Consider the following 20,989-nt stretch of genomic DNA (forward strand, 5'->3'; position numbering starts at 1 on the left):
AATTTAACATTTTAGACACATCCCCCAATACATCATTTTAAATATAAGAACTGGCTTTATAGTAGGATGAAAATACTGAACTCACAGTGACCAATTTGTCTTTTACAGAGGAAAAACTGCAAAATGAGGCTATTGTGAAAATATTTAAAGACATAACTGCAACAAATGTAGCAAAACTGCCCATGGTCAGGAGACCATGACCAAATCAAAACCTGGGTTTAAGGGTTTAAGCCTGAGGACATGAATATAAAGAAAATGCTATTTGCTATTATAGGGTTATAAGAACAGAATTAACACATTTTTAATACAATATTAATTATTGTATTACTACATGGTCACAGTCTGGCTTCAGTCTCTATATAGTAGAACACTGAAAATGTTTTAGAAAATTTTACAAAAGTACAGCTTACTTAACTTTGAAAATCTTGTTACATACATTCTTCACTGATTAGGTGCTTTAAATATGTAGCCATGAACTACAGATGAAATTTAGTTTAAACTAACCTGTGGCTAATTTACAGAAATGTTTATTAATGTACATTATTTCTGGTAAAAATAAATAAATAAATAAATAATAATTAGAAAATAGAATGCAAAGATCTAATATGGAAAGCCTTAAATTTCTATTCCAAAGATAAATTTTAAATGCATGTTAATACAGGATGAGACGAAACAGGAAGGGCTATAGCTGCATTGTGAAAAAGTCCCTGGATCATAATTCTGAATCACTGCAAAAACACAAAACTCTGGAGGAACTTGAGAATTAATTCATCTGGATCTATTTTAGAAATACTGTGGCTTACTTTTCTAGAAAAACCTGCATCATATGATATCCTGCTGAGTCTTGCCATTAGCAGACACGCTGGGCTTCCGCAATTGCAGTCAGCACTGTTATTCAGACTCTTCTCATTCATAAACAAAGCTTTACTCAGTGTCAAACATACAACACCCTCCTTATTCCAACCACTCCTAGCTCCTGCTCATCGCTTGTAGGTGAAAGGCCATCGGCCGTTGACTGGCGAGTAAATTAACCTGCCCCGCCTCCTGACGTCACGTATGCCCCCTGGCTGTGATTGGCTGGTGATTTAATGAGCGCTGCAGAACAGAAACATCAAAATCCAACACGTACGACACGCAGCGTGTGGTGAAGTGTGAGCAGAGCTGTTTCACTGAGCTGAGCGGACCCAAAACAAACCAGCAGGACTGCGGCTCAGAAGAAAGATACGGGAGAGAAGAGCCTCGCACTGAGAGAGATAATCATCCTTATTTATAAAGCTGGAAGCTCATTTTTATATTTTATTTTGTTGGTTTTTGCACTGCAGCTGATAGCGCATGCATTTTTTCTCCATTATGTAAATTTTTATGCGCTTCTTTACACGAGAGTGGACCTTGCAGTAGCATTTCTGCTGAAAATTTCTAGATAAGAACAGTGAGGGAGCAGAAGACATGGAGAAAGCACAGGGCTTCTCTCCGGACAGAAACGTCCTCTGCCTGTTTGATGTGGACGGCACTCTGACGCCACCGAGAGAGGTGAGCTCGCTTCCCATCGATAATCTTATTATTATTGTTATTAGTTATGATCAGATTTCATGACAGCTCTCTCCTCTTCTGCCCTCATCATTGACCTCTGATGAGAGGTACCTTACTGTAGAGAGAACATCAGAGGAGAACATGGTGTCCTCATGACTTCACGTGCTCTTTCTCACAGTGTTTACTTTCCTTTTGCACTCTTTGCTCCTCCTATACACATACCCGGGTACGGGTCTGCGGGGATGCACATGGGTGTATATCTTCAATGTTATATTAATGGTGCCCCATGGCGATCTCTGCAACTGACCAATCACAGGGCTGTGATGTGAATAGTTGCATCTCGGAGAAAAAGACCCCCCCCCCCCCCCCAAAGAAAAAAAGTGCAGGGCGACACTGTGCACTTTAAGATGCAATAAACTCATGACTGTCAACCAGAAGGTTTCACTCCAATGTGTTTTTTACAATTTAATTACAAAGTTTTTAACCTTTCACAACATCAACTGTGCATCATAAAGTCCTTCTATCATAAGGTACTGAAGGCAGGCTTCGCCATGCAGCTGCAAGGCCTCTCAGTAAGGTACACATGTTGCTGTGCAGAATATCTGGTAATGCATTGCTCAGCTGGCTTATTGCAGGAAATTTAAAAGAACCATTTTTGTTACCAGTTATGTAAGGTTTAATAGGGCCTTTGATTTTTGTATCTGGAGCGTTTGATTTATGCACACTCACTTGTTCTTTTGTCTTTGACTTTCTATGCTCAGTTTCATGCAGGATCACTGGTGTGTGTGTGTGTGCAGGACGCGTCAGTGCCCGGATATTGCATAATGTGGTTCCTTGGAGTGCAGTTCGGGGAGTTTTCCTCCTTACATTGGGAAACTTTAAATCTGCTCCAAATAAATGACACTACACCTCTTTGCAAGATAGAGAGCTTGTTGTTGATGATGATATGTGTGTGTGTGTGTTTAGGTGTGTTTGTGTCATTAAAACATAAAGTGATAATTAAAGTGTGTTTTTCCTGTTTGTAGAAAATCGACCCGGAGCTGGATGAGTTCTTCCAAACTCTGCGTAAGAAGGTGAAGATCGGCATCGTGGGAGGGTCGGACTACTCGAAGATTGCAGAGCAGCTTGGGGAGGGTGATGATGGTGAGTAGATCTCTTCCTGTCTCAGCCATAGACGCTTGTGATTCAGCAAGCTCCATCACCCAACATGCCCTGACACAGGCTGCAGGGAGTAGAGCTGAGGTTATGATTAATTCTGGAAATAATTTTGTATTTAAGCCGCAAATTAAACTAAAGCAAGCATCCTTCTAAAAGCGAGACCTGCCATAAATAAATAACAGCGCAAGCTGGTTCGGCCAGTCATTAACTTCATGTGTGTTGCATGTATGTTCACTCCACTTTATGATCTTGTGATTGCCCAAACCAGCAGCCAAAGCACACATTGTAACACGGGCATTGCACCAGCAGCCTCTCAGCTGAGTTCACACCCAGCTGCAGCAGGCAGGCTGATAACCTGTCTGTCAGTCAATATGAGGTTACTGCTGGAATGCAGCTGCATTGTGCCTAAAAAGAGCTCGGCAGTTTCATTTACCCTGCCAAGTGTGCCAAAGGTGAACCTTCACTTACTTTGTGTTACAATGTCACAGGTAATATTAACGTTGCGTATTTGAAATTTGATACAGCTGTTGTAACTAACATGTTTTTATGCAGTTCTGCATGCTTTTGTTTTACTGGCTTTTGCCTCTGTTAAAGTTATAAAAGCAGCTTTAACACAGGCTCAGCTACAGAGCTTCCTCATCATTGTCTTAGCGCAGAGTGAGTGTGAAAGTCAGGAGGATTAAACTCATCTAGCCAGCGTTGCATACGCTTTAATCTGCTGTTGGGTAAATATAGCAGGTATGTCTTCAGATTAGCGAAGGAGCTGCTCCAAATTTAGTATGTAGGTTAAAGAGAAATAGATGAGCACATTTAGGTACGTTTGACCCGTCTCTTTTCTTGCAGTGATACACAAGTTTGATTATGTGTTTGCTGAAAATGGGACAGTGCAGTACAAAGATGGGAAACTCCTCTCAAAACATGTAAGTGCTCCTATACTCAGATACACGTTTTTATGTCCTGATTCAAAAAATAACAGTAACAAGAATACAAGTAGAATTGTAATGAAAGGAAGTTTGCACAAAAGCATAAAGAAAGTAATTTGCTGTCATAAACCACGTTGTAAAACTTAGTTTTACTCCATTTGTTTACCCTGGTCTTTTCATGTATTTTAATCCCTGCAGGCCATTCAAAACCAGATCGGGGAGGAGCTGCTGCAGGACCTGATCAACTTCTGCCTCAGTTACATGGGACTCATCAAACTGCCAAAGAAAAGGTGAGATGGTAAAAAGAGCTCACAAGAATTAGGCTTCAAGCTATTTTAACCTAAGGCAGAAAGACAAACCTGAATTCCAGCTTTGCAGGAATGTGAGGTATTTTAGCAAAGACCTGAGGCACTGAAGCAAGAGAACACAATTGTGTTGTGATTTCTCATCAAATATGAAGCTATAGCAATATGTTTAAAGTTTTTTTTTCACAAGTCAAGTATTATGTCCTCACCATGCCTTTCTGCCGCAGGGGTACATTTATTGAGTTCAGGAACGGAATGATCAACATCTCCCCCATCGGTCGGAGCTGCACGCCAGAGGAGCGAATTGAATTTTCTGAAATCGACAAGGTAAACTGCATTGGCAGAAGTACTTTATTCAGAGGCAAACACCAGTGTATTTATTTATTGTCCCTGCAGCAAAACTTTTAGTAGCAGCAAAACTTCTGCAGTGCAGTTAAGCTGCCATTTCTTTGCTACAAAAAGGGGAAAAAAGCAATAAAACATTGTAAAAAAAACATCTGAATAACATCTGACTTCCGGGACAAAGTCCTTTTGACAGACGAGACCAAGATTAGGATGTTTGGCCAAAACCAAACACAGCATATCAGCACGAACACCTTAGACCAACCATTAAACACTAGCGGCGGTGGAAAAAATCGATAAAGCATAGCATTATGATAATTTGTGTGGCAATATTGTACTGATAAGGATACAAGGACAGGTAAATATTTATATTTTATAAATTAAATTGAGACATTCTGGGAATACCTGTGAACAAGACTGAATACTGTGAACATGCACTGCTTTCTAGAGATAACATTAACCGAGCAAACTCGCATTTAATCAGCTGAACTGAAAACTCATCCAACACTGAACACGCTTACCTTGACAAAGCTCTCTGCTAATTCAGATCAACATAAGGGATCAGTATTTCTGCATGAGTAAAAATAGGACAGCAACCTCCTTAAGTCTAAAAAACAATCTCTGGCTGTCTGCTGATCCTTCTACCAAGCACAGTGATAATTAAGCTTTGATTTACACTCACAGGACTTAGACTCAGATATTGAGTTCACCATTAACTCCTCTGTATACCAAAGTATTCTAGACTCAAATGCGAAGCCATCTGTTTAAAAGCTAAAGCTTGGTCCAAATTGGGTCATGCAACAGGGCAACGGTCCCAAGCACATCATCAAATCTACAACAGAACGTCTGAAAAAGAAAAGAATGAAGGTGTTACAATGCAGTGGAGCTGTGCATAAACAAATATCCACAAATCGCAATGAACTGAATCAATGTTGCAAAAACAAGTCGGACTGAATTCCTCCACAGCTCTTCGAGTTATTGCTGCTAAAAGCGTTTCTACAATCTACTGACTCATGGGGTGCACTAAGTTTTTCACACACTGCATTTGATTTAGTTTTAGATTTAAATAATTTTAGAAGCTGAAGGACCAGATGATTGATTTTATTATGTCCTGACACATGAACCTTAAAATTAAACATCAAATATTAGTCACTGAGAGTTACAGCAAGTCGTGTTACTGTCTCGGTTACAAAGACAAAGGACGTTAAACAATGGCGAGCTTTCAGGACCGCTTAACAAGCTGCCCATTGATGGCTCACAGAGACAGGCGATATGGAGGAAGTCGAAGGTTAACTCTTCAGTTACCTGCTAACATTTAAATTACTGCATTTTCTGCTGTATTCATAGAGAAAATGACATGGCTACTGCAGCGGTTTCTGTGAACTTGACGAACTTTTACATTGCAAAAGCACTTTTACTTTGTTTTTGCCATCGAGCTAACTGGGTTGTCATTCCCTCCACAGAGAGAGAAGATTAGAGAGAAATTTGTTGCTGCTCTGAAAAAGGAGTTTGCTGGAAAAGGACTACGGTTTACTAAAGGTGAGAAAGCATCTTCACACCCACTGACAAATATAATAAAGCTCTCTGTAAATCTTCATGCAAGAAAGCTGACATTACTGGGACACACCTCTTGAAGCGATGATTAAAATAGTATGCAACTGATACTTTATCACTCTGATTGTAATTTATTTGTCTTGGTAATCATTTCAGTTATCATCAAAACATCAGCTATTATTTCATACCTGAAGCAGCCAAATCAGTTCACCATCATCAGCCTAACACTGGTTCTTTCAGGCTTTGAACTATTTTAAACGACTCACTCTTCTGGTTTGTCAGACCAGTAAGACCGCCTTTGTTTTTATGTTGTTTTCATGTTCAGGTAAGTCAGTATTCAGCTCAATACCATGTAGTTTAATGACAAACCACATCTATCTGCCTGCTGTGTCTTATCTCAGTTTACAAAGAGGCCCCTCTGTCTCCCACCTGTATGCAGTGTCTTGGACCTTGTGCTGTTGATCCGAGGCCTTGGTTAACTATTACACGCACTCGCTGTTGCTGTGAATCAAGTACTTGATGTTTGCTTACGTGCTCCGTGAGGTGTGAACTTCAGCTGGTGATGCATGAAGGCTGCCCACATGCGAGACAGCTGGCCTTGTTTACTCACGGCAAACCTGCTTGTGAACATCCTCGGCATCTATCAGCAAAAGAAGGGATTAGATCTTACTTCCCCAGATAAATTAATAGAAAGATACTGAGCATATAGTTGTATTCTCTTTTGTTTAAAGCAGCTGTGTGTGTTTTATTAATGACACCTAAAGAAACAGGTCAGTCAATCCAGAGGATGTGCAGCGGTGGTGATTTATTATTGTTTTGCTCAGAGTTTATCTTCTTGCGAATGGCTGCTGATATTAGCTGATCTCTGCGATAGGAGTTATATAACTAAGTGACACTCTATCCAATCTGCATTGAGAGTACAGAATGTAAGGGACACTCTGCACACAAACCTTTGACACGAGGTAAACGACACCCTGTGTTTTCTTCAATTAAATCATGCCTGTGGTTTAAAGAGGAAGGTGATTAAGAGGTGGATGTATAACTATTTAGCTGAAGCAGTTGAGTAAGTTTTGATAAAGGTCAGATGTGTACATCTGTGCAGTGTCAGCAGTCATCTGGGGCAGTTGATGAGGGTGAAGCATGCCTGTCGAGGGGGGTGGGTTGATTACAGATGTGACTGAAGAACTGCCGTGTTTAAAGTCTGAGGTTGAAGGTGTTTAGGACAGAGGGTGTGTGAGGGAAGTAGCGCTCTGATTGGTTGGAAGCTTCTCGGCTTTTGTTGTTGTTTTTGAGCTCTAAAGGCTTTAACTGAAAGACAAAATGGCACAAAAATGTAAGGTATGATGGGGGAAGGTTGAGAGAAAGAGGTCCTGCTAAAGGCCTCCGAGCGAGATGTTTGACCCACATTTCACAGTTTAAATGTCACCGGGGTCATTCAAGTCAGCACAGAGCAACGACAGAGCTTCTTCTGTTACATTTAGAGTTAAAAAAAACTGCAACATAAATCACCCTGCAGCCATGATAATATCTCTGCTTCCTTTTCTGTGACGCTTTAAACACAGAAAAGTGCTCAGCGCTGTTTCGACAAAGATTAACGTACACAAGTGTGTTTTGGGGACACATTCCTTTTCCTAGTATGGTGTTTCCTCTGCCAACAAAGTTCCTAGAAAAACACTGCTGTATGTTGTCAGTAAGAAGCTAAAAGTTAATTTTTTTTACTTTATAATACAAGCTATTCTTTGAAGCTATCATTCGCGAAACACACAGTGTACATTTAAAGTCTGAGTCATTATAATGACAGCCATGTTTCTTGTCATTATCTCCTCTTAGGTGGCCTCATCAGCTTTGACATTTTCCCAGAGGGCTGGGACAAGAGACTCTGTTTAGAGGTGCTTGAGAGGGAAGGCTTGGATGCCATCTACTTTTTTGGGAATGAGACCTCAGATGTAAGTTCAGTCATAAACGGTTAAAAAGCTGGAATGTTCTGGAGACTACAACACCCCAACTGTATGTGATTGTGAAATAGCTCATTGATTGGCCAGTCAGGCTTTCATTTTTCACATTTTGTGCTTTGGCATGTTGAAGACAATTGTGAAAAACTCTTCACATGGTCACAACTCATCAGCCACAGTGTAACCACTCTCTAAGGAAGGCCCTGTTGTACCTCTTGTTTTCCTATGATGACCATAATTTATAAAATGAATGTTTATTCTATTAAAAATGACTTGAAACTATCACTTGCTAGGGAATGACTTAAAAATGACTTGAAACTATCACTTGCTAGGGAAGTGTTTATGATTTCTATCCAGTCTGACTTGTTTTAGCTAACAGAGAAGTCCTCCCCCTTCTGGCCGTTAGAAAGAATGCTGGTCTAAAGGTTTAAATCTGACTTGCTTTCACTTTTATATAAGATGTTTAATTGGCACCAAGCAGTTTTGCAGTTTCAGTAAGCCTGTTTATGTTTTTCCTAGATGTTTTCATTTATGAGCAATTGCATATCTAGAAGAAGTGCAGAAATTTGACAAAGTGACTTCCTGGATTAATAGCATTAGATTCTACATGTACTGGCCACTTCATTAGGTACAGGTCAGAATGGAAATTCTGACCTGTACCTAAGAAAATTTGAACGTGCCGTCGTTGTTGATGTCAGATGGCCTAATGTGAGCGTTTACACAGAAAAATAGAAAATATCAAGCAGGCTACAGAAGCAGAAGATTTGTTATAAACAGCATGAAATCCATCCTGCCTTATGACAGTGGTTCAAGCTGCTGCTGGTGTAATGGTGTGTGTACTAACTGAGCATCATTTAAACACATCAGCCTATCTGACTATGTTCATCCCTCGTACCATCTGACAAATTTTCAGCAACTGTCTGATGCTGTCATGTTAATTTGGACCAAAATCTGTCTTTGAATCAGTTTGATAAGTTTTGATCAAAATTCATTTTTACTATATTTGACAGAAATAACGCAAGGCGTATAACTTAGTTTTCTCTATGAGAATGTAAAAGGGTTTAGATGTGAAGAGAAACAACTGCACTTCTGAGAAACCCTGGAAAGACTCCTGCTTGTTAAGTGTCCATTCAGTTGTTTTGCAATCTCAGTCCAAAGGTCCCAGAATAATCAGGCCTCAGCCAAATGAAGATTTATCTGTTTTTTATGGTTTGTTTTGCTCAGAGAGAACAAAACAAGCCAAACCAGGCGGCACTAATCTAATGGTTTTTCTTTTCTCTCTGCAGGGAGGAAATGACTATGAAATTTTCAACGACCCACGGACCATCGGCTTCACGGTCTACTCTCCAGAGGACACAGCTCGGCTCTGTCGGGAGCTTTTTTTTGACGCTTTACCACATGAGTCCTGATGTCCCGAACTGCCCCCTTTCTCCTCGAGCCCCGTCTGAACACGAGTCTGTGGCCGTCTGCTGGCGAGCCCAGGCTGTTTTAAACTGATGAAAGGTACCAATACCAATCTCTCCATGTTTTTAATATTTCTACTAAATTTAAATGGACTGAAGCGGTGTGAATGAGTTACACCTGTTCGGAAAGTCGCAGTTTTTTTGTTTTTGTTTTAAAAAGAAGGGACGTTGACGAGGGAAGTGTTACACGTGCGGAGCACTGTGCCCGGAGATGTGCTCTGACCGGAGAGTCGCGTTACTGTGACGTGTTATCACGTTCACATTGAGAGATTGTAACACTTGATGCAGTTTTTTAAAAATGTAAGACTCCAGATTGATGATTTGCACTAATGCTGACATAATTTTTGCCAATAATTGGTATTGTTTTTTAACTCTGCTGATGGAGGCGAGCAGTGTGAGATACTGACATTAAACGGGTGATTTTATGAGATTTTTTATGAAAACGAGATCGGAATTAAGGGCCTTTTTTAGATCTCAAGTCGAGGATACAGAGGAATCATTCCAGATGTTTTTAATGTCTGAACTGTACGTGTTTGACTGTTTTACCATGTGATCACTTGAACATTGGATTTTTGTTTTAACTTCTTTAACAGGAAGAAGCTTGCTGCCATTTCTCAAAGCTTTATAAATCACATCCAAGGGAAGGCTCTAAAGATTCTTTACTGTAATCAGTGAATTAAGCTACTGTCACTCTATACTTACGTGGCTCAATATGGAAACTTTTTCTTACAAGCTGTGCTTTTGCCTGCATGTGATACCCGTGACTGCATCTGCTGATGGTTTTCCAGTTGTACGACATCATCAACAGCTGCTTAAAGTGGAACATTCAGGCTCATTTCCAGCTGCTTATATTTATTCTTTGACTCATGCTGATCAAACTAGTCTTTATTTATCCTACATTGAGCCTTGCTGCAGATCGTCCTCTGTCTGAAACAAGCCACTTTAGCTCCTCTCCTCTTATGCAAGCTTTCTTCTGATTGGCTGCTTGTCCTAAACCAAAGGTTTGAGAACAACAGAAGAGAGTTGGGTAATGAGGATATCAGTAGATGGAGCCGATATTGGAAAAAATTCAGTGAAACTAAGGTTTTAGAGCAGTCTGAAGCATGAGGTGTTCATTCATGTACAAGCATAATAGGTCCTCTTTAACCTCCTAGGACCTGGCGTCCACATATGTGGACTTCACATTTTGGGTTATTTAGACCAAAATACTAAATTTTGCTCTACAAGGGCCTGATATCCACTTAAGGTTCAAGGTTCAAGGTTCTTTATTTGTCACATGCATAGTTATACAAGTATAACACACAGTGAAATGTAGCCTGACACGCTCCTCAAAATGTGCAAAAATGGGGGGGGGGGGGGGGGGGGGTAGAGGAAGAACATTATATATATATATATATATATATATAGAGTATATACATTGGGTGAATGTGCAGTAGTTGCAGCAAACAGGTGAATTCTGTACATTAATATGAATAGACATCTGACTATTTTACAGAATAGACAATATAAACATATTTAAAATTAAAGAAATTTGGAATGTACATTGTGCCTGGGTTTAGAGTGTTTGGAACAGAGTCCTGTCTCAGTCAATTATAGATAATGTGAGAGGGCGGGTGTGTGTGTTTAGGGCCCGGATGGCTTGGGGATAGAAGCTCCTCTTGAGTCTCTCTGTCCTTGCCCGGATGATGCAGAACCTTCTGCCGGATTGGAGAAGTTGGAACAGTTTGTTGCCAGGATGGGACGGGTCCTTCAGTATCTGCTCTGCTCTAGTCCGGCATCTCCTGGTGTAGGTGTCCTGGGAGAGCAATCCTGCAGCAGCGTTCTGCTGTACGGATCACTCTCTGGAGAGCTTTTTGGTCCTTCACACAGCTGTTCCCAAACCACGATATCATGTTCTGTGTGAGGATGCTCTCCACAGCGCCTGTATAAAAAATCCTGAGGATCTTTGGAGAGACCCTGAACTTCCTCAGTTGTCGTAGGTGATACAGGCGCTGCCTAGCCTTTTTGGTCTGGACCTGAATGTGGGCAGACCATGTCAGGTCTGAGGAGATGTGGACACCAAGATACTTGAAGGACTGCACCCTCTCCACTGGAGCTCCATTGACGATAATGGGCTTGTAGTCTCTGTGCTGACTCCTTCTGAAGTCCACCACCAGCTCCTTGGTCTTGCCGACGTTCAGCTGGAGGTGGTTGTCCTTACTTACGAGGACATTATACTGCTACTGTTCTATCAAAATTTTAAACGAATATCCTCATATGTGGCTCTTATTTTTCTTAAAAACAAAAATAAGGTAAAACAAAAAAATCTGGTAATTCTTTATTTTTACATTCATCGGGCCCCAATCTGCCCAAATATCAAAGAGAAATTAAAAATGCATACTGTGGAAGAGTTCGGGTCTTAGGAGGTTAAAGTGTTTCAAAAATGCCTTTTAATGATGTTTAAAATGTGTTGGCATCATTTTTCAGTCACATCTGTTATTGGTTTGAAAAAAATCATCGTACTTCATGGATCATTGATGCGAATATGTGGATTTTAGTAAGTCATATATGGAACATATCTGTTTCTGACTGTAAGCACTCCTTCAACCTGAAAGACTACAGGGGTTGTGTAGTCTGACATGCACATCTGGATATGAGCCTGTAAACTGACTGTAATTGGTAACATATGGATGAAAATGAACTGTATTAAATGTTTATTCGTTTTCTGTTCAGTGTGATATGTTGTCTAAGGACCTGAATGTGTTTTCCAGTAAATCTTTATTGAACATCAAAGTGTGCAGGAGTCACTTGTCTACTTGTTTCTCCAGTCAGAGCTCTCTGTTGGTGTTGTTGTTTTTCTCAGCTATTTTACATGTGAAGCACTTCAGGCTGACAAAAACTTTCTCTGTAATCTTGTCACGATTCCTTTCCTGGGTGTGCTCACACTGCAGGGACAAAAAGTCCAGCTTCACCTCTCTGTGGTTGAATTTGAGACTGAAGCCAGAAACAAAGCCAGATTGGGACGGTGGCTCTTCAGTAAACAGCCTTTTACCTGTCTTTCTCCACCCAGTCACTAGATGGCCTCTGACTTACAGCTGCAAGATTGTCATTTTATTCATGCTTTTTGTTGCAGCTCTTTTTCTCGCTTCCTCCTTCTTTGTTGTCAACTTCTTTGACTGTTGTCAGCTGATTATTGTGTGTTAAGCCCCTATTCCTGCACATGATCCACATCCTGCCTTCCACCCTGACCACCACGCTTTCCTCCCACTGAGTGGACATGTTCAAGTTGTCCTATCCACCAATCAAGCTGCAAACATCATCACTGCACTGGCTGACTGTCCACTGGATGGATTATAATATCAGGCTGTACTTGTTAATACTTGGTTTTATATTGAATATATCTCAAACAAACCTTAATAATTTCTTTTCTAATTAAAAACCCATTAAACCATTGAATATTATATTTCATGTAACTAACTGTGCATGAAATAGTTACCATAGAGGCTTGTTACTCATACAGCACATACTCACATTTAAAATGGTCTCAAAGAGAACTTCTATTGTTTTAGAAGCAAAATTAATCAGTCTCTAATAAACTGTGGTAAATTAGCTCTAATTTAAGGGGGAAAAATCACCTTTTTCCTTGTTTACTTATGTGATTTTTTTTTTATCAGTGCTTATTTCTTATACATATTAACAGCTTAACAGTTTAAAACGAGACTCTCCAGCAGCTACATCCACAAAAAACAGCCATTTCCTCTGCAAGCCATCTACCACACAAGCTGCCTGAGTTGCAGTGGTCAAGCATTTTTCAAAACAGACACACCTTCCAAGAGTCAAGTGAATCATAACCTGCTTTAATGTTCTTTCAAGGCTCAGTAGAAGTGATGACTAGGGTTACCACAACGGTGGCTCGTCTACAGAAAGACAAAAACACCAATTAATGAAGTAAAATTTCACAATGAAAAAACTAAAAAAATCAGGCAGTGACACTGACAGAAAGACAGAGACTCAGTGGAATACATAAAATGATTTACAGTACAGTTTTCAACCTGAAGAACAACAATATGACAATATGCACTATTGGCACCCAGCTCTGCAACTCTGCAGTCAAGTTGGTTGCAGCCCGTTCTCGTTCTCATGGCGTCTAATACTCCCGTTTTGGTAAAGCCACCGGCGTCTCCCAATTACACACACGGTGGCCTTTTAGGTTTAGACATTAGGTGTGTTACAAAAACCCTTTGGGATCACATTTTTCCCCATATTTCAGGATTTATTTTTTACATTTTTGCATTTGTTAGTTAGTACAGCGAAAAGAAAGTGGTGAAATAATTAGGCCTCGCAGCAAAAAAAATTTCTGGCACAACTTCACCTGCTTCCAAGGTGCATGGAGAAGATAAAAGAATTCACAAAGCAGGAACTCCAGCAACACTTGAGGGAAGATGAACAACTTTAATAATAGGCCGACGTGTTTCGGCTTGTGGCCTTCATCAGGCCCTTCATGATGAAGGCCACAAGCCGAAACGCGTCGGTCTATTATTAAAGTTGTTCATCTTCCCTCAAGTGTTGCTGGAGTTCCTGCTTTGTGAAATAATTAGGCCTGAAAACTAAAATCATCCAGCAAAAACCAAGTAAACCACATTTCAAAGTGTTAAGCTCTCAAACAGGAAGCAAACAAACGAATCCTGGCTAACTATCTTCTGAGTTGCAGCACCACCATCCCTGCAACCTCCTCATGTGGACTTTAAAAGAGGACCATTAACTTGCAGTGTGCACAGATGCCACAGGCAGTGTGTTGAGGTCCAGACATCAAAGGACATCTTATGCATAATTTGGCAACACAAGCCGCATCTGAGAGAACAGCAGGATTTGACGCTCTGGGTTGAGAACGCATTGGCAGTTCACAATCACAATGACTCAGTAAATCACACACATATATATTTCTATGAATAGAAAACAAAATGTACACACAAGTAATCCATGGCTCCAGATCCTTTGACGAAAGGATTTTTTTAAAAAACAAACTAAGACAAATGTCTCGAGTACCGCTGCAGTTTTCGTATTGAAAGTTTCTTGAGTGCAACTTTTAACTGCATTATTGAAAAACAAAGCCTGCGGTCTGACATACAGACGCACAAACAAACCAACAAGCGAACGATAAAATGAAGTGACCACAAACGAGACAATACAGTAAAAGGTGGTTATTCTTAAAGGAAACGCTTGCAATAACCTGTATATATTTCATATTTTTGAAATGTTAATGTTTGATCTTGTCTGCCTCGGTCTCCCATCACAACAGACAACATTTAAAAGTTTACTCTAACATTGACAATAACACAGAAGAACATTTCCCTCTCAGTTGTGTGTCTTAAAATGGTGATCTGAAACAAAAAGGAGGTCCTGTCATGGGTGCAAATATGGAAGTAGCTACTGTAAGATTTGTAGGGATTTAGATTTTTGTGGGTTTTTAATGCTAAACCAGTTTTAACTTCTTTAGATCTTTTCAGACTTAATACTCTTAATGTTTTTTTAATATTTTAACACATTGAATATGAAGTTCCTACTCATCTGTTCAAAGTTGGACATGTGAGTATGTTGTGATAAGTGATCTGACCCAGACATGTGATCCCTGAAACTTTGGTGAGCTGCTATCAGGGGAAGTAAAACCAAATCTAGCCTGTTGTTCAACTTTCTCTCCTCAGTTTACTCCTCACTTATGTCAGTTTTCAGAATAATATAACAGCATGATGTCTTTTCTACTTTTTCATCCTTTACAGACCCATCCTTTCAAAGCTCTCACAGGTCAGTTTACAATCCCAAACAAAATTCATGACAGCAGTGGACACTTTTGAACAGGACATGTCAGCTCTGTAGGGTAGACACAACAACTTCATTATTGACTCTTATTAACACCGGGCATGTTTTCTGTGAAAGGAAAACCTTTAAAAAAAAAGTGTCAGTCCCAGAGCACCTCTTTCAGCGCACACCAAATCCAGTTCAGTGCAGCCCAACAGGCCCACAGCTCTCTCCCTACGAGCTGATGATCTGCCCAGACCAGGTCTCATGTTTCGTTCCTGGCTTGAGGTGTGTGATCTTCACCTCCACCGCCTGCACCTTCAGGTTTTTGGGCGGGACCCGGCATACTTTGTATGTGACTTCATCTCCCTCGACTGGGACGTATTCCCCCTCGATGCTGAAACGTAGAAAATTCAGGACAATGAAACAGAATTAGAGCGTTTTGCTTTGCAATGAGGATAAAAGCTGACAGGAACACAGAGTGAGGGAAATAATTATTTGATCCACGCCGGAATTTGTACGTTTGCTTGCTTACAAAAAACAAAGTCTCTAATTTATATGGTAGATTCAATGGAAAATTAAGCAACAAAAGAAATCCAGAAAAAAAGAAGAGATTACATGAAAGTTATCAAATGATTTGCATGTCATTGAGTAATAATGAGTATTTGATCCTCAAGCAAAACATGACCTAGCATGTGGTGGGGAAATCTTTGTTGGTTAGCACAGCGGTAGGACGTTTATTATAGTCAGTCACCAGGTTTGCACACATCTCATGAGGGATTTGCTACTTCTCTTTACTACTACTCCTATGTTACTCTTTACAGAAATCTTTTAGTTTTCTTTGCTGTTGCTTGGCAACTTAAATCACCAGCTCCCTCCACAGATTTTCTATAAGACCAAAGTCTGGAGACTAGTTTGGCCACTCCATGACCTTAATGTGTTTCTTCTTTAGCCTCTCCCTTGTTGGTATGTTTTGGGTCAGTGTCATGTTAGAAGACTCATCCACGACCCATCAGTGTTCTGCCTGAGGGAGGGAGGATCTTGTCCAAGATTTTGCGGTACATTGCCACATCTATTAGTTCCTGAACAAACTGAACCTGTCCTGTACCCTTAGCAGAAAAATAGCCTCAAAGCATAATGTCTCCACCTTTGTGCTTGGCTTTGGGGATGGTGTTCTTTGACTTATACTCAGTATTTCTCTTTGTCCATGCGGGTCAAGTTTGAGACCCACCATGGGTCCAAAACTTGACCCATCATGGAGGTAGATTTTGGTTTCACCTAACCATAATCCTTTCTCCTAATCCTTCTCTGAGTTATTTAGGTGTTCATTGTAAAACTTAAGATGGGCTGGTACATGTGCCTTCTTGAGCAGAGGGACTTGCAAGATTTCAGTCCATTGCAGTGTGTTCTTGGTTACTGTGGTCCACGCTGCCATAAGGCAAGATCATGCATGAAGCTCCAGATCGAGGGCGACTGATATTATATTTCTTCCATTTCCCAATAATCATGTAGACAGGTGTCTCCTTCTGACCAAGGTCTTGTAGTCTATTCCATTCTTTTGCAGGTCTACTGTCCCGTCCCTGATGTCCCTTGGTGGGCCTTTGGTTTTGAGTATCATAGTGGAGAGGCTGGAATGGGAGAAACTGTCAACAAATGTGCTACATGTGCATAATGAGTTTGGATCATAAACATCTGTAACTGATTGATTGTAAGCTGTGTGCCACATAGGTACACAGCCAATCTGTGAGAGCCAGAATTCTTGCAGGTTTGTAGTGGATCAAAGACTTATTTCACACAGTCACATGCAAATCATTTTTTTTGTGAGTTAGGAAATTCAAAAATCAGCAGGGGGTCAAAAGATCATTTCCTAGCTGTACAGGAGGCGCCATCAACAATTAACAATCCGCCTATGTAAAAACTACAACAGAAAATCTGTTTTTAACTTTTTCACGTTATTCACACAACATGTGAGAACCTGTTTGAAAATCACGACCATTTGAAGCCTCTTCTATTTTAACTATTCTGTCTAAATTTCCTCCACACTGCACAATGAACCAAAGAAGCAGCGACTTACAGGGATAGGCTGACATTTGGGAAAATACCAGAACCATTCACATGATTAAAGTGTGGAGCTAGAGCACACAGAGGAGGAGAAAACAGCTCTTCTCCCTCCATTCAGAGCCCAACATCGATCTCTCGTCTCCTCTGAGCCCTACCAAGTAACTTAAAAAGATTTAAAACAGTGGCTGTTGTTTTTACACGTGTACTGACAGAGAAAGCTACATGCCTCCTCCTTCCACTCTCACAAACAGACATGAGAGTAGTAAAACGCCTCATCTAAGCAACTCAATCCTCTCCAAAATGTAAGATTGCTCTCTTTAAAGGAATTGTTCCCTTTACACAATAAGGTCCCGACATCCGTTCATAGAAAGAAAATTAGAAGACAGCTCCAGGGTAACAGGATCATCAGTGCGTAATCAGTTTGCACCAGTTTGCCGAGTCTTTACTAACATTTGCCGCATTGCTTGTCAAAAAATAATTTTAAAAAATCACTACAGATGAGTTTTTCCTGGATTCAGAGTAAGAGAAGTAATAAAGTGAGAGAGAAAAATGCTTTCGATTTGAAAATAAGTACAGAGATGTTTGCTCAGTTCTTCCTGTCCTTCCTGTACAGTTGACACTGCAGAACCGCTATTTTTTATTCAGCTAGCACAACATATTAGTCTGCTGTGCGTTCAGCTTTGTTTCCACTCACTCTGAGATGTGAACAAAGATGTCTTCACCGCCGTGGGAAGGTTGGATGAAACCGTGACCTTGTGACCTGGAGAAGTTCTTACACACTCCTTTAAAAACTGGACCTGAGTGAGCGCGCACAGTGCTGTGGACAGAAAGAGGAAGACAATGAAATCGCTTACATCAACAATAAAATAGGCTTTTTATAGTCCAAAAGCTGTTCTGTTCCTCCAGCGGAGATCAAACAAACAAGACAAAAAGCAGTTTGGAACAATGCTTATGCGATACATTTAATGGGTCACACTCTTTCAGCCTGACAAATGGAGCCGTGGGATAATAGAGAGAAGCATTTAACAAGGAGGTGAGAAAAGCAGATGAAGTGCTGATGAAATCTGCTCCCACACACACTGCCTCACAACGTCACAGCGCAACGACAGCAGAGACGAGAGCATCTGCTGAGGCACAATCGTCCCACGATGTGCGAGTCCTTGACACATTCTGAGTAACAATACTGCAATTTAAAATTACTCTGTAGCAGGTAAAAGTACTCAGTCGGTCAGTGTTGGATCAGATAGTTTAATGTTGCTGCTGTATTGAGTCAAGGTGGAACTACATTAAACTATTTTATATACCTTTAATTAGCAGAGTGTTATGTTTTATCACTTTATCATGTGTTTTCTATCTAAAACCTCACCAACGAGCAGCTTAACCAGCAATTAACTTCTTTATGACCCTTTGAAAATCTATTACACTTAACACTAAACTTAATGCCTAACTTAAGCATACTTAAGTTAAAGCAGTATCTTAATTGCCTCTTGGGGATAAATAAAGTCTCTCTGATTCTGATTATTCTCTTAAATGTAAGCCAAGCATTTTTTTTTAAGTAAGAGATGGAAACATTGAAGTAAGATGCAAGTGCATGAGAACTTTTCATCTCTCACTGCTTTGTAAATAATCTAATGATACGTACGCAGAGTATGTGCGGGTGCGTTTGGTCGGCAGTGGGCTGGGCAGTTCTCGCGGCAGGGGCTGCTCCCTTCCTTCCTCCCACACCCGGCTCCTCTCGCTCAAGAAGGGGAAGGACAGGGTGACAGAGCTGCTGGGGGAGCGCAGAGGGGTCCCAGAGGGCGATGTGAGACTGGGGTCCGCCATGTCAGATGTGATAAAGAAGAGGACGATTTAGGGGTGGGGGGATGTTGTAGATGTAGCTGCTGACACTGCTGTCTGTCTTCCTGTGTATCTGTTAGCCCGCCTCAGTTTGGGAAACAGGTCTGGGGGAAATTCAGGTCAGCGCTGTTGCCTCAGGTCTGTTAAGACGACTAGCTGTGAGGAAACAGAGAGCAAGAGAGACCAGGGAGATCAAGGAGCTGTCATATTTTGGCCTGATGGTTGAAGCCAAAAACCACGAACAATTCAAAGAACTAGATCCAAATGTATGTCTTCATAGATAGATCGCTGAAGGAGAAGAGTTATTGTGCAAGCAAGTATTGTAAATCGTATATTTAATTAACAATACATACACTATAAATTTGCAGCCCTCCATGCACATAATGATTCACAAAGCTGGGAGATTTGTCACTGATAGATTAATAAGATGAGCAATGCAACTGGATGCCAACATCTCACATTTTTAAATCCTTAGCAGAGGTCCTATAGTGCAGATGTATAAGACACATGCTGACACAGTTAAAGCTCAGTTCTTCCTTTCAGGTTAAGAATCTATCTATCTATGTAGTTTACTCAACTAAAACTAATAACATGGTCATAAAAACTAACATCATAGCCTATATTTCATATAAGCTGGGTAGAATATGTGTGTGTGTGTGTGTGTGTGTGTGTGTCTTTCTTTACGCCCACTCAGCTGATGATGCAGGCACGCTACGTGACGTCAAAACAGCTGCAGAAGTCCGCGAAGTGCGCGTTCGTGACGTCAGTGTAATCCCAGAGGACTAACATAATAGAAGGCCCACTTATACTAGCACCTGATATGGCAGTCTGCATGCAAATAAATAAATAAATTAAATTAAATTTAAAGAAAAGCAGCCCTCTGCGTGAATGATCGGTGACTTTTAAGGTGTTTATCACAGAGAGGGGGAAAGAAATGAAGCGACAGTTTTCACTTTTACCCACATGCAACAGCTGGAGAACATCTGAATGACAAAATGAATCAAGCAAAAAAAAAATTTAGATGGAAAGGCCTGACTGATTGCGGAGTCTGTCCTCAGAGAATCCACTATTATACACTTTACAACCGGATAAACTGTCGTTTCTTTTGTTTTCGTTTTTCATAGCGTAAAGAAACATTTTCCTCGACTCGCACCTGCAAGTGTGCAATTTCTGCGGAAAAAATAAGCGGATAAAGCGCTCTGTGTGCTCTGTGTAAGTTGGAACAAAAGCAGGGTGAAAAGTGGCTTCGTCAACAGTCAGAGAGACGACGGAAGGCGACCGATCCTCCACACAATCAGGAAAACACACATCAAGCCTGTCTTTTTCTGATCCAGCTCTGACTGTCAATCAGGCGTGCAAAGAATACAGTACGTCCCGATCCGAGCACAAAGACACACTGACACACACACCCTCTCTGCTGGCACTTACACACGTATGCATTCCCAGAAATGATACTTACTGCATCTGTTCCGTAAGTAGGCTGAGGACGGTCAGGGAGTGAGTGCGTGTGTTTTAAGTCAGTGCGTATTATATAACGAGTAATTAAATAAATAAGCCAAATCCGCGCAGATCGACGGAAAACCCTGATGTGACGAAGAGAGAGGCGGGGGGAGTGTAGGGGGAGTGGGGGCTGCTGGTGAGTCTGCGCAGCTGGCGGAGATTCCGATGCCGTGATGTGACTTGTGTGGGAGAGAAAATGACTTCCCTCATTCCTTGACTTCCATGCCAGCCTCGTGTGGTGAAGGCTGGTTTCACCGTGTATGTCATTTATGCTCTGCTACTGACGGCTTTGCATTTATAGATTTATATTGATGACTGCTGACAGAGTCAGGATGCAAAAATGAGCTCGTGTTCACATTATTTAGTACCCTACATAACGCTACTTATTCACATGCTGACTTAGTTCATATGTAACATTTCTGCTGCTCCCTTTCCAGCGCAGACTGTCCTTGTTTCACAACATCAACCACGCAGTTGTCACATGAAACAGCCCACTGATTGCACAACAAACACGTCTGTGTGTGTAGACTGACATTAAGTGTGCAGAGGGCAGATCTGACTGTGTCCTTCACTGCCCATTACACTGA

The 20,989-nt window shown here is 40.9% G+C and overlaps 2 protein-coding genes across 3 annotated transcripts; one reads left to right on the plus strand and one right to left on the minus strand.

Annotated features, from left to right (window-relative positions):
• Positions 1-1,117: 1,117 nt before the first annotated feature.
• pmm1 (phosphomannomutase 1) lies at positions 1,118-10,578 on the plus strand. 2 transcript variants are annotated; one of them, XR_015718974.1, is made up of 9 exons: positions 1,118-1,530; positions 2,556-2,673; positions 3,532-3,608; positions 3,810-3,901; positions 4,144-4,243; positions 5,722-5,797; positions 7,643-7,758; positions 9,051-9,267; positions 9,821-10,578. XR_015718974.1 is itself a non-coding variant. In XM_006797967.3 (8 exons), exons 1-8 carry the CDS (start codon positions 1,447-1,449, stop codon positions 9,171-9,173), a joined length of 786 nt encoding a protein of 261 aa, XP_006798030.1. In that variant the 5' UTR covers positions 1,118-1,446; the 3' UTR covers positions 9,174-10,578. The 2 variants fall into 2 exon arrangements, 1 of the variants encoding a protein (XP_006798030.1); XM_006797967.3 differs by having other exon boundaries at positions 9,051-10,578.
• Positions 10,579-13,749: 3,171 nt separating this feature from the next.
• Positions 13,750-20,517, minus strand: csdc2b (cold shock domain containing C2, RNA binding b). The gene is made up of 4 exons (XM_006797968.3): positions 20,362-20,517; positions 18,706-19,058; positions 17,758-17,880; positions 13,750-15,399 (listed from the first exon to the last, which is right to left on the minus strand). The coding sequence occupies exons 2-4, from the start codon at positions 18,885-18,887 to the stop codon at positions 15,237-15,239; spliced, it is 468 nt and encodes a 155-aa protein (XP_006798031.1). The 5' UTR covers positions 18,888-19,058; positions 20,362-20,517; the 3' UTR covers positions 13,750-15,236.
• Between the last annotated feature and the right edge of the window lie 472 nt (positions 20,518-20,989).

Source organism: Neolamprologus brichardi, chromosome 4 (genome assembly GCF_056152115.1).
Source record: "Neolamprologus brichardi isolate AB-2024 chromosome 4, ASM5615211v1, whole genome shotgun sequence".
Classification (NCBI taxonomy): domain Eukaryota; kingdom Metazoa; phylum Chordata; class Actinopteri; order Cichliformes; family Cichlidae; genus Neolamprologus; species Neolamprologus brichardi.